At 44.9% G+C, this 12549-nt stretch overlaps 1 protein-coding gene across 1 annotated transcript; it reads right to left on the reverse strand.

Moving 5' to 3' along the window:
• Positions 1-1425: 1425 nt before the first annotated feature.
• Positions 1426-10271, reverse strand: LOC137527439 (transketolase-like). The gene is made up of 3 exons (XM_068247955.1): positions 10075-10271; positions 3542-3659; positions 1426-1557 (listed from the first exon to the last, which is right to left on the reverse strand). The coding sequence occupies exons 1-3, from the start codon at positions 10179-10181 to the stop codon at positions 1426-1428; spliced, it is 357 nt and encodes a 118-aa protein (XP_068104056.1). The 5' UTR covers positions 10182-10271.
• Between the last annotated feature and the right edge of the window lie 2278 nt (positions 10272-12549).

A 12549-nucleotide genomic window follows, 5' to 3' on the forward strand; every position in this document is an offset into this window, starting at 1 on the left:
ATTGAAGTGAGATAAAATTTGAATTGCCATGTCTAAGAGACTGGTGCCTTCAGGAAGTAGAAGAGACATGAAGGCGGTGAACAGTGAATCAGAATCCGCCCGGCAACAGAGGATGCACTGACCTAGCACATTACACCAGACTGGAAGAACTAAAGTTTCTAAGTCTCCTAGTCACATTCCTTACTGTCTCTCCCTAGCAAAGGGCATTTCATCACCAGCACTTTATGTCTCCCACTACAGCAGTTTAAGTACTCCTCCAGTCATTTGAGGAGTTATGAGGTAAGAAGACAGCCTTTGCTGTCAAAGGGAACAGAGGGGATCCCAGATTCTGGCATGTAATATGAATTTTAAGTCACACCACCTAATACCCTTCCTAGTCTACATAAGAAAATAGTGTGTGTGTGTGTGTGTGTGTGTGTGTGTGTGTGTGTGTGTGTGTGTGTGTGTGTGTGTGTGTGTGTGTGTGTGTGTGTGTGTGTGTGTGTGTGTGTGTGTGTGTGTGTGTGTGTGTGTGTGTGTGTTAAGAATGCCATCACCCCCCCCCCCCTTCCCACACAACTGCAACTAGGGAGGGGCTGAGACAGCCAGAAGCTGTGCAGAGTGGCTACTCAGCCCTGCTACATACCTGAACACTGCTATATGGCAGCCACAAATGCCACATTTTTGGAGGCAACTTTTGAACAGTTTTACCAAATCTGTATCAACATGCCAGTATTCCTATGCAATCCATTCAACCGCTACCTCCGTTTAAGAAACTAAGGATGGTTTCACTTCAGCATACTGTGGTACATTTTTTTGCAGTAGTAAAGATCAGACTGAAGCTTGATTCCAAAAGATTCCTCATGAGTGTTTTCAAACCAGATCATACAGACATTGTCCAGAGATCTTTATGTAGTCAGCATTAGACCAATACAATTAATGGCATGTTACAAACCTGAAACAATTTCTAGTTTAATGCATCAAAGTATGTGATGCTTCTGAAACCTGTATTAGAATAAATGCCAACGATAGTCAATGGGCTACCCCTAAGCAGTATTTTTTGCATTATACATGCAATTGTGTCCAATTCCCACATAGCTGTGCATGCGAAATACAAAAAGCCTCAAGTTTTACACAAAGCAAAGGAGGAGGATTTGTCCCAATATTTTAGCCACATGTGAAAATTGTCTAACATTTTTCAATCTGTATGAACATGCAAATGCAAATTGTCATGTAAAATGCAATGCAAGCACGTAGTGGAAACTAAGCCAAGCACAATCCTTGTAGCGCCGTTACAGTGACTTACAAGGTTACAAGCAGATGTATAGTACTTCCTAAACATATGTCTACAGCTATATATAGAAACAAAGAACATAGCTAGACTGGAGACTCCTTTTATCCTGCAAGAGCTCTATGCTGCCCCCTAGTGGGGTACAGCTGTACAGACTACAGAAGCCTAGTTACCGGAGTAGGATGGCCCTCTAGGTCACTGTCTATCTTCCGCAGATTGAGAAGATCTGATTCCTTGATAAAACCAGCTTCAGCCCAGGCAGCATATAAGATAGGAGCGGCGTGACCCTGGAAGAGAAAGCACAAGAATAACTCACAAGATACAGGTTAAACATCCAAATCAGCTTCTACTGTGTTTATGTAGCACAACTAAGCACATGGGTTCGACTTCTAGCCCAGAAAGCAGAGCAACCACATGCTAAATCATAATAAAAATGGTTTTACAAATGTGCTTGTGTAACCTGAAGGAGTTTACAATTGACTGAGTAGCTCTTGGGCTCAAGAGTATGCTACTGCTTAGTACATAGGCTCAAAGCTGTCCAGGATCACAGCCTGAAGCTCTGAAAAGTATGTACATCAGAAAACAGGGAAGGGGGGGTTGTGAATTTACTCAAATGTAATTTGCTCATGAGATAACGAGAGCTCCTAGACAGACAGATGAGCTTGGTCACTGACTTCCCATAAAAGTAGTTAAGAGTCCAGCCACAGACCCAGTAACAATAGCAAGTTAGCCTGCATCCCTGTACAATACAAAATTTGAACTATGGTAAATACTGCTACACAAGTCAAATGGACTTCCTAAATAGAGTGCTCATTGCTGCAACAGCTGAAAAAAACCTCAAGCTACTTTAAGCGTTGTACAAAGCAGGGCAGCACGCTTACATTGATTCAAGGGCCGGGTCAACATACTTCAGACTGCTGGGGGGCCGGAGTATACATAAAATGTAGAAGTCTTTGCGGGTCAGACAGTACAGCATACCCAGGTGACAACCTGCAGTCCAATTGGACAGCAGTGTCACCTGATGTGGAATTTGATTGGAAACCAGCGAATTACTGCTTTCTGGCTTCCATGTACATGGGTGGTGCCAGCACTGCTATTCTATAAGTGGAACACCGATATTTAAAAATGTAGCTAACCGCAACTAAAATAAATTGTGTGGGGGCAGGTAAAAAAGCTTTAGGGGGCCACATTCGGCCCGTGGGCCTTAGTTGAGGACCACTGGCTTAGAGAGACTAAAAAACGTTTTTTATTAAAGATGTTTAAATACTTTATCCCTAACTAAACCGCTGCAGTACGCCATCTAAATCCCCCCAAACTAACCCCTACCTCTCCCCTGCATAATAAACAACTTTCTTGGTCGTGGATTTTGCTGCGTAAGGCAGGGCTATAAGCTGCAGCCCTGCCTCACACACGTTTGTCAGCGGCGGATCTCCGCCTCTCCCCCGCCCCTCAGCGAAGGAAGACTGAGAGGGGCGGGGGAGAGGCGGACATCTGCCGCTGACAGATGCTTGTGAGACAGGGCTGCAGCTCATAGCCCTGCCTCACATGGAAGTGCTGCCCTGATTGCCCCCTGGGGAGTTTGGGGGACTTAGATAGCGTACTGCAGCGGTTTAGTTAGGGATAAAGCATTAAACATCTTTATGAAATAAACGTTTTGAGACTTCAGAGTCTCTTTAAGAGGTCAGCACTAATTAAAAAAAAAAAAGTGTATTTGAATATGGAGTATTTTCATATTTTGCCAGTGGGGCCAGATGCACTTGCGCAGATCTTGAGGCTCTACATAAACCCCTTTTCAAACAATGGATCAGTAGAACACTACTGCCATATAGATAAACTGGCGATGTAAGGGAGACTGTCAGTCATTTGTCACCCACTGCGGGAAGCAGCCCAGCATCAGACTGTTGATACGCTTTGTATGCACAGTTTCACAATGCTTTAAACCCCACCTAGCTTTACAGGCGATTGCATGATTTTTACTGACAGCTGCAGTGCTAAAGTACCACCGATTATGCAAACGTCACATTCTGATCCCAATTTTTCCTGTTTCAGCCTCATCCTGCAGGGCTTATAGGAAGTGACATGACTCGACAATTCAACAGGTAAATTAAAATGAGTAGGGAGCTCCTTCTACACAAGAATAAAAGTCAATCTTAGGGTTGGGGGGTCCGTGAGCAGTTCTTGCCACATTCACAACTTGGTGAAATGCAACAATCATGAGCAGGATTACATGCACACTCATCTTTCCTTGGCTTGTCCGGCCTGCGACCTCACCTTAGAAAGAACAAAGCGGTCGTTGTTGAAGTTGCCGGGGTCAGCTGCATCATATCTCATGGTGTTGGAGAACAGCACAGACACGATTTCAGCAGCACTGCAGCAGGATGTGGGATGCCTGTCACAAGGAGGAGAACATGTTACACATTAAGCTGGAACACTGGAGACATAAGGCAGGACCCCTCGCATGATCCTAGGGGGATCATGTGCTGAAATACAATGCACCTACACAAAAAATAAAAAAATATTTATATAACCAACAAAAAAACAAACAAACACCATTCCAACTTAAAGTGGACCCAAACTTTTTTTTTTTAAATTCAAAATATTTAGTTGCACCACTGACACATACAAAGATAAATAAACACTCCTTTAAAGAGGAACTCCAGTGAAAATAATGTAGTAAAAAAAGTGCTTCATTTTTTACCATAATTATGTATAAATGATTTAGTCAGTGTTTGCTCATTGTAAAATCTTTCCTCTCCCAGATTCACATTCTGACATTTATTACATGGAGACATTGTTACTGTGGGCAGGTTATTTAGCTGTTTCTAGCTGCTCTGGCTGTTAGACAGCTAATAACAGCTGTTTCCTGTCTCTGAACATTGTTACATTGTGGCTGTTTGCCAGGAGTACCGCGGTCTTCAGAGGTTCTTGTGGGAGGGATTTCAGCACAAAATCAGTCACACAGCGCCCCCTGATGGTCTGTTTGTGAAAATCATTGTCTTTCTCATGTAAAATGGGGTATCAGCTACTGATTGGGAAAAAGTTCAATTCTTGGTTGGAGTTTCTCTTTAAGCCTATTAGCATTTCACCCTTCTCTTTTCATAACTAGGGTTATACAGGTGGCAGCCATTACTTCTGAGCTTAGTAGGAGGTTTTAGATCATGGGTGTGTGTCATCAGCTACCCTCCCTCACAGGGGCGTCTATGTGAAATCTCACAAGCTGATATCACCTCCCCTTTGACATCAGTAGCAGCCTGTGTTTATCTCCACCATTCTGCTGGATTCTGTCCCGGCAATATGAAAGGAATGGAGGTGGTTCCTCCAATAATTGTAAAATATTTTATATTTGTCATCATGCAGCTGAAAAAATGCTGCCATTATAATTTAGAAAAGGATTTCTGAAATCTTTAATTTGGGTCCACTTTAAAGCAGACCTGAACTCAGAACTACTTTTCTGCTCTAATGCTCTAAAAGACAAACAGCATGATCTTTAAGAAAAAAAAAATTGTTACAGCTGATCCAAATCCTGCAATTAATCCTTGCTGTGTACTTCCTGATTTGTGGAGACATGTTAACATCCTGTGCTTTCAAAAGTCTCATCTGCCATTGGCAGTCATGTGACAGGGAGAGATCAAATTACAGCTTGTGATTAGACACAGATGAGTGGGAATTAAACAGGCTTAACTCTAAACAGATACAGGATGCATTTCTCTACGTTTTCCTTCTGTCCTGTGCAAGAGTTCAGGTCCACTTTAAACAAAAAGTTTCAAAGAGCATCAGTAAGTGTATTAAGAAATCAACCAATGAAAGTTTTATTTCTTGATCTACTGTATATCAATTACACCCCCCCCCCCCCCCCCCCACCACACACACAGGATCAGATTAGGTATATTTTTCCTTTTACAGCACCTCTAATTTCCATCGCTCCCTATATTTATACGGTGCACTAACCCTTTGGCCGGAAGCCTGGGCCCTGCATATGTACTGGGACAGCTGTATAACCACTTGCCAGCACTTTACCATCTAGTTACAGTAGAATGCCTGGGCTGGCACTGTACCCAAACTGAAAGTATGGGAACCACAGTCTAGCGCGAAAAGATTGCAGCTGCCAGTCAAGCTGATCTTCTGCCTTAAAAAAAAAAAAAAAAAAGAGAAACTTCAGTGGGTGGGGTTAACTTTCCTATCCTCATGGGACCCTCCAGTCAGCAGCAGCAACCCCCCTCCCCCCTCAATGCTGGCCGTGTTCTGTGGAGTAGCGATATTCCCATACTACACATAGCCAGGACACTGCTTGCTGTGCATGGGGACACGAGGCGGCATGTAGCAAGCCAGCTTTGAGGGGGTGACAGGACGACAGCAGGGGCTGCAAGAAGCCTCAGACAAGTTAAAATATCAAGATTTCCTTTTAAGAGACTCCGTAACAAAATTTGCATCCTGTTTTTTATCATCCTACAAGTTCCAAAAGCTATTCTAATGTGTTCTGGCTTACTGCAGTACTTTCTACTATCACAGTCTCTGTAATAAATCAATGTATCTTTCCCCTGTCAGACTTGTCAGCCTGTGTCTGGAAGGCTGCCAAGTTCTTCAGTGTTGTGGTTCTGCTATGAACTCCCCCTTCCAGGCCCCTCTATGCACACTGCCTGTGTATTATTTAGATTAGGGCAGCTTCTCTCTTCTCTTTTACAAGCTGGATAAATCGTCCTCTGAGCTGGCTGGGCTTTCACATACTGAGGAATTACAGACAAAGGCAAAGCTGTTTGCAGGAAGAAACGAGCAGCCTGACACTTCAGTGCATGGACGCTGCAGGGGGAAAGAAACACACAAATGATCTCTTGAGATTCAAAAGGAAGGGTGTATACAGCCTGCTTGCGTATGGATGTATTTTCTATGTGTGGACATACTGTACATCAACCTACTTCCTGTTTTGGTGGCCATTTTGTTTATAAACAAACTTTTTAAAACAGTTTTTAACCACTTTTAATGCGGCGAGGAGCGGCAAAATTGTGACAGAGGGTAATAGGAGATGCCCCCTAACGCACTGGTATGTTTACTTTTGTGCGATTTTAACAATGCAGATTCTCTTTAATGAGGCACTGTAGTGACAGAATGCAGTAAATTGTTTAGGATGATCTACTTTTATGGCAGTTTTCCTGGAATCAACATTAAACACTGTCCCTATATATACACTGAAATGCTGCTTAGCATAGACTGTTTAGCCATGTGGAATTCTCCTCTGAGAGCATTCAGGAAGATTAGGCATTATTTTCACTGGCTTTGGAATTCTCAGAAACAAGCATCCTGCAGAGATGCACCTGAGCGCATGTCTTTTTTCAATCTACCATAAATAGCCAAACAAAAAAAAAAAAAAAAAAAAAAACTTGACCAATGGGAATCTCCAGTGTCTAGAACATTTAAAGGGCGATTAGATATAATGAATTCACAAATCGTGGCGCCATAGGCTATTAGTATTAAAATACCTTTTTGTAATAAATGCATTATGTTCTGATATATTGCTGACATTGCATTTTGTGATTCTCATTCCAGTAAATGACATCTCAATGCAATCGCCCAAAACAATGCTACATACAGCACGTTTTAGATCAGCAGAAATCCTAATCACGCAGCAGTGTCAGTGAACTCATAGGGATTGCATGTGCTAACACTTTGCCAATCAGCAAAGCGCAAAACGTCCCAAGTGTGAATGGGGCCTGAGGTATATAGACAATGGGCTTCATTAAAGAGAACCCGAGGTGGGTTTGAAGAATATTATCTGCATACAGAGGCTGGATCTGCCTATACAGCCCAGCCTCTGTTGCTATCCCAAACCCCCCTAAGGTCCCCCTGCACTCTGCAATCCCTCAAATCACAGCCACGCTGCTGACAAACAGCTTGTCAGAGCTGGCTGTGTTTATCTCTATAGTGTCAGTCTGCTGCTCTCCCCGCCTCCTGCAGAACTCCAGTCCCCGCCTGCATCCCTTCCCTCCCTGCTGATTGGAGGAAAGGGACGGGGGCAGGGACTGGAGCTATGCAGGAGGCGGGGGAGCAGCTGAGACTGACACTACAGATGTAAACACAGCCTCACAGCACGGCTGTGATTTATGAGGGATTGCAGAGTGCAGGGGGACCTTAGTGGGGTTTGGAATAGCAACAGAGGCTGGGCTGTATAGGCAGATCCAGCCTTTGTATGCAGATAACATTCTTTAAACACACCTCGGGTTCTCTTTAACAAAAAGGCTGGTCGCGGTCGGTAGCCCGTTAGACAATGAAATACCGCATGCAGTATTTTAAATTTTTATTTTTTCCCCCTGCACATGGGAGTCTTCAATAAGCCATTTGCTTGGTAAAAAGCTCTGGTGTATGCAGCTCATCCCCTCCTGGCCACTGGGGAACACATTTACTGACCAGGATCCAAGTGTGCAGGAGAGAGAGCATACTGCATAAGGCTGAGCTGCAGCATGTTGGGCCCAGGGCTGCAGGGAAATAAGCTGTCTGAACTGCTGGTGGAGCAACTGGGATAAAGCTGGTGGCAGAGCAGAAGGATGAATGCAGCCTCTGGGCTTTCAAGTCACGCTTATCAGGCTGCTGATTAAACTCTGGTGTCCCGCCCAGCAGTACATCTGCACCAATAAAGTAGGATGGGGCAGGGTCCAATTGATTGTCTCAGTACTGTACCTGACTAGTCTCATTTAGCGTTTCCATGCGGTATCTATCTAGCAGCCCTATTCAATTTATTGGGGCCACCCACTCACCACTACTTTTATTCCTGTGAACAGATCCATATAGCTTGTAAGGAGATCCCTGGGAACTGATAGTGCAGAGCAAGTGCATTGTTCTCCCCAGAATTATTTTCCAGCCGGGTGGCATGAAATAGTAGCCGGGTGGCATGAAAAAGCAGCCGGGTGGGGAGAGATGAAAATGCAGGGCAACTCTGCTTACAGCATAGGAGGTGGTGAGGTGGTGAGCCAATGACAGCTGGGTGGTCACCAAATCTAGCCGGGTGGAGCACCCAGCTAAAAGAGCCTGGGGAGAACACTGAAGTGTACTACAACAGCACAGAGACTAGGTAAACTGCCCAGCCAATCAAGGTTTTAGTCAAAACTACAAAGGTTTCAGTTGGAGCCTGGCTGATATTCAGGGACACATCTCATCCTAAATCAGGTCATCCACAGGGTTAATGTTTTAACTGCATTTCACAAAGAGCAAAGTATATTTCTCCAGCCTCTCTCAGGACTGAGGAGGTTGCAGGGACACAGCCAGCCCTTCCACACAATAGGCAGGCCATGCAGGCTCACACCTCCACTATCGTGCACGTCCTTGTAATAGGATCATCTTTCAGCAGCCTATTATGTTCTATGCTAGAACAGATAAAGCTTATGCATTTGCAGGGGTGGAGCCAAGGCTGCTCCTGCCTATAAGGTTAAATATTCCTAAAAAGTTTCCAACCCCCACTTCTATTTATTCCCATCATACACCATGTGCAACTCATACACCAGAACCTTATATGCAAGAACATTAAAGTTTTACCTCATGTAAGTTGATATACAAATGATTAGGCCTGCAGCCCACTACAGTGCAGCAGAGGATTATGAAAATCAAAAAATAGGGGATCCCACAGTAGCCACTGCAATTTCCTAAATCACATTTATGGTGCCTTCAGCAATTTAAAAAGTACAAGATCACTGGAAAGAATAGCTTTTCAAAATGTTAAAATAGCTTTTGCAGCAAGTACTACTACTCAAAACCACTTGCTATATATGCATAAAGCTTTGCACCAATGAGAATCACATAGCAGTAGTTAATTTACAATTTACTAGCACCAAAATGCAAAGATACCAGAAGCTGCTCCCAGAAAATACTGCAAAAAGTTGCTACAACAGCACTTAAACCATTTCCCTTGCGATTCACAATTTTTAAATGGGCCCCAGCCCTAGCATGCCTGATGTATTAGAGCTCTGCAACACAAAGAACACAGATCAAGAGCTGCAACAGTTAATTCCAGGTGCAAGCCTTTGAGGGCCTAAGGAGCCAGGACATTCAATACCTACCAATCACTTCAAATTTATAATTAGGAGTTGACTGCAAAATGCCCCATCTCTAATACTGTCAACACCTGTATAGATTATAGTTAAATATTTTTTTTTTTTTAACTTTTCTGACAATTGTAGTTAATTCGTCTAACCACTGCAGTGATGAAAAAAGTTACATGTATATGCAGGGGGAGTGAGAGAGACGAGGCTTGTGAGTGGATGGAAAGCAGAGGGAAAAAATGCTGGTTTTACTGCTAACCACTTCCTAGTTCAAAGCCCGAGGCCTTAACTTGAAACGTATGAATTACTCAAGCCCAGAAAATGAACGCTTTCCTATGTGAGTAACACGTGGTTACAGGGGAGAGCAGGCTCACAACTGAGTGATGAGAGGGAATATAACCAGGTTAACCCATGCAGTGCCAGGCAGGTAGTGTAATAAAAGCAACAGTGTAGTATTCAGTATCTGGAGCACAAATGAGGACGGATGGATGCCAGAGATTAGATTAACTGCATCGGGGTCAGTTTTTGACAAGGGCAGCTGGCAGACCTAGGGTGGGGTAGGGGGATTTAATTCTCCTCGAGGTGGGCGTGCCATCAGCGTCCTGTTTCTCAGCAGAACAAGCGCTGGTATGTTTCAGCAGAGACATGTAGCAAAATAGCAGAAGATGCTACAGTGTGATGTGCCCAGGCTCTGATCACCACGTGGGGAGCGCAGGGGGCAAATCATCGCAATAAAGGGCAGAGATGCAGATCAGCATCACCCCTCTCCCCATGACCTACCCAGAGTTGGAGGCACATGTTGCTTTGATGGAATGAATCCTGAGGCGGTTGGCCAGGTCCTTCAGGGCCTGCAGATCCTTGTCCTCGGGCTTCTGATAGGTGTCCATGCTGCGGATGAGAGTGATGCTGCTGATACCCCTCTAACCTGTGCAGAGCTGATCAGTCCACTGGGCTGTCCTTATAGGAGGCGCCCTCCCGCCCACTGAGGGAAATGAGCGCAGCCATAGGAGAGGAGGAGAGCTGTCTAGATTGGGGGAGTGCCTGAGCCCCTGTCACCCCATCACTGTGCATAGCAGCGCCAGACCCTCTCTGCAATCATCCTTATTGGCTCACTTTTACTAGACAGATAGATGGAATAGATTAAAAGTGCATGAAGCATGCTTGTCCACAGTAGAGATGGGAAGTTCGGATCTTTTCAATGATCCGGATGGTTCGAATCGGATCATTGAAGAGATCCGGATCTTTGATCCGAATCTCGGATCATTTTACTACCGGAAGCATTCGGGGGTGAAATGAACAGCAGGACAGGTCTGTGGGCAGGAGAAGGGGAGGGAGTGGACACACAGAGAAGGGGAGAAGATGGACAGAGGGCAGGGAGTGGACAGAGGAGGGACGAGCAGAGAGCAGAAATGTTTGCACGTAATACCCACATGCTGCAATCATATGCTTTACATGTATTTCACCTATATGTTCATCTGTACACTTTGAAAGAAAAGGTCGCACAGTGAAAGAAAGCATTCCCAGACGATAAGTGCAGCTGTTTAGTGCCGAGTGCAGGAGGATTATATTGCCTTTCAATCACACTGTCTGCAAAGTCACTGAGCTGTGCTGAGCCAAAAGCTTCCAATGTGATCACTGTGCACAACTACAGAACAGCCAGCCTATAATGAGCAGCACATTGCAGCCAGTATGTGTGCTCTACACATATCTGGCAGTGGCACCCATGTCCCCTCTCTCTCATCTACCTGTCTCCCTGCAAGGCTGCCTCCCATCCAACAGAGCGATCCCTGCTTCCAGGACCCCGCTGCCCGCTGAGAGGGGGCGTGTCGCTCCTGGCCCCGCCCCTTTTGCGATCCGAATCGTTCATTTTGATGATTCGGATGATCGACTCATAAAATAGATTCGGATCAAAGATCCGAATCGTTCATGATCCGGACAACACTATTGTCCAGTCTGAGCTCTGAGGACTGTGTAAGGCTGAAGTGCTGCCAGCCTGGCTTGTATGCAATGGATAACCTCTGGTCTATTTCTGAAACTACAGAGTAAGGTCTTCCTTATCAGAGATGTGATAAGGTGGCCAAGCCATTTGGAGGCTGATCGACCAAGACACAAATCTCTTGCTGATCAGAGAGAGGTCTGATGTGATGGTCGCTGATACAAACGATTTGAGCATGAAATCTTTTGGAATCGGCCATGTGACGCTGCCCCCCTCCCCCCAAATGTTTTATGTGCCCCCTGGTGCCAGTGCATTTATACAAATTTACCTGTCACACTGTCCCCCAAGTGCCACTGTATTTCTGAATTGGTGCCCCAGGTGTCTGCTAGCATTATAGCATGTGGCGCGTGTGTGATGTCACAAATGCACCCCCCCACCCCCTTGTGCACCCTGGAAGTATGGCGGAGACAGCAGCCACTACTCAGCAGGCAGCGTAACAAGTAAAGTATAAATTAATGCCCAGGTTGGGGGTGCACATAAAACATTTGGGAGGCATAGCGGCTGGCTTTATGCCGCGTTGTTTGTTTGCAGTTATTGCCCGCCGTTACCGCCACACACCCAAACGACCAAGTCGGCCTGAGATTTCCCATCATCTCCCATTGATACATTTTACCAATTTCGGCCTGATATGAGTCAATTCATCAATCGACATGTTGTTGCCAGCACCGATTTTCATCCGATTACATAATAATTATCGAGTTGGATGGTTGATGCGCCCACCAAGTCGATAGATGTATTGCCACCTTAAGAAAAGCAATATTCCTTGCTCTACAATAAACAGAATTAGTACGACCAGAATAGTAACCTAAGGTTCACATACATTACTTGATTTGCAGCATCGATCTCTGGCAGATTCAACCATAATGATATAAAGTGGTAGAGATCGATGCCTAATTATAATTGATTTTTTAAAACGATCTGGCAGGGTGGAAAAATCTGTCCTGAAAGCAGTGTGTGGGGGCAGATGCGTTCGATTTCCAGATGACTGATGGACCCCTAGTCGGTGTCCCCCCATGTGAAATGTTTAGCCCCCAGACCTGTGATGAGTGTTGCAGCAGAGCTCACAATCACTTATCCTCCCCCACACTCCTCCTGTGTCTGCTCTCCATTAGTGATGGACGAACGTTTGCCAGGCAGATGGTTTCCGGCAAACTAAGTTTGTTCGCTGTTCGCATTTACGCAAATGAAATTAAAGTTCCCAAAAATGTGCATTCACATTTAACATTGAAGTCAATGGCCGCTGGCTTTAGTGGATAATA

This window comes from Hyperolius riggenbachi, chromosome 8 (assembly GCF_040937935.1).
Source record: "Hyperolius riggenbachi isolate aHypRig1 chromosome 8, aHypRig1.pri, whole genome shotgun sequence".
NCBI lineage: Eukaryota > Metazoa > Chordata > Amphibia > Anura > Hyperoliidae > Hyperolius > Hyperolius riggenbachi.

Bases quoted from the DNA above. Each gene is read 5' to 3' on its own strand.
- LOC137527439 (XM_068247955.1), bottom strand. From the start codon at position 10,181: ATGGACACCTATCAGAAGCCCGAGGACAAGGATCTGCAGGCCCTGAAG. The intron at 3,660-10,074 runs GTAGGTCATGGG...TCCTTGTGACAG, and splicing joins ACATGTGCCTCCAACTCTGG to GCATCCCACATCCTGCTGCA. The intron at 1,558-3,541 runs GTGAGGTCGCAG...TTTCTCTTCCAG, and splicing joins ACCGCTTTGTTCTTTCTAAG to GGTCACGCCGCTCCTATCTT.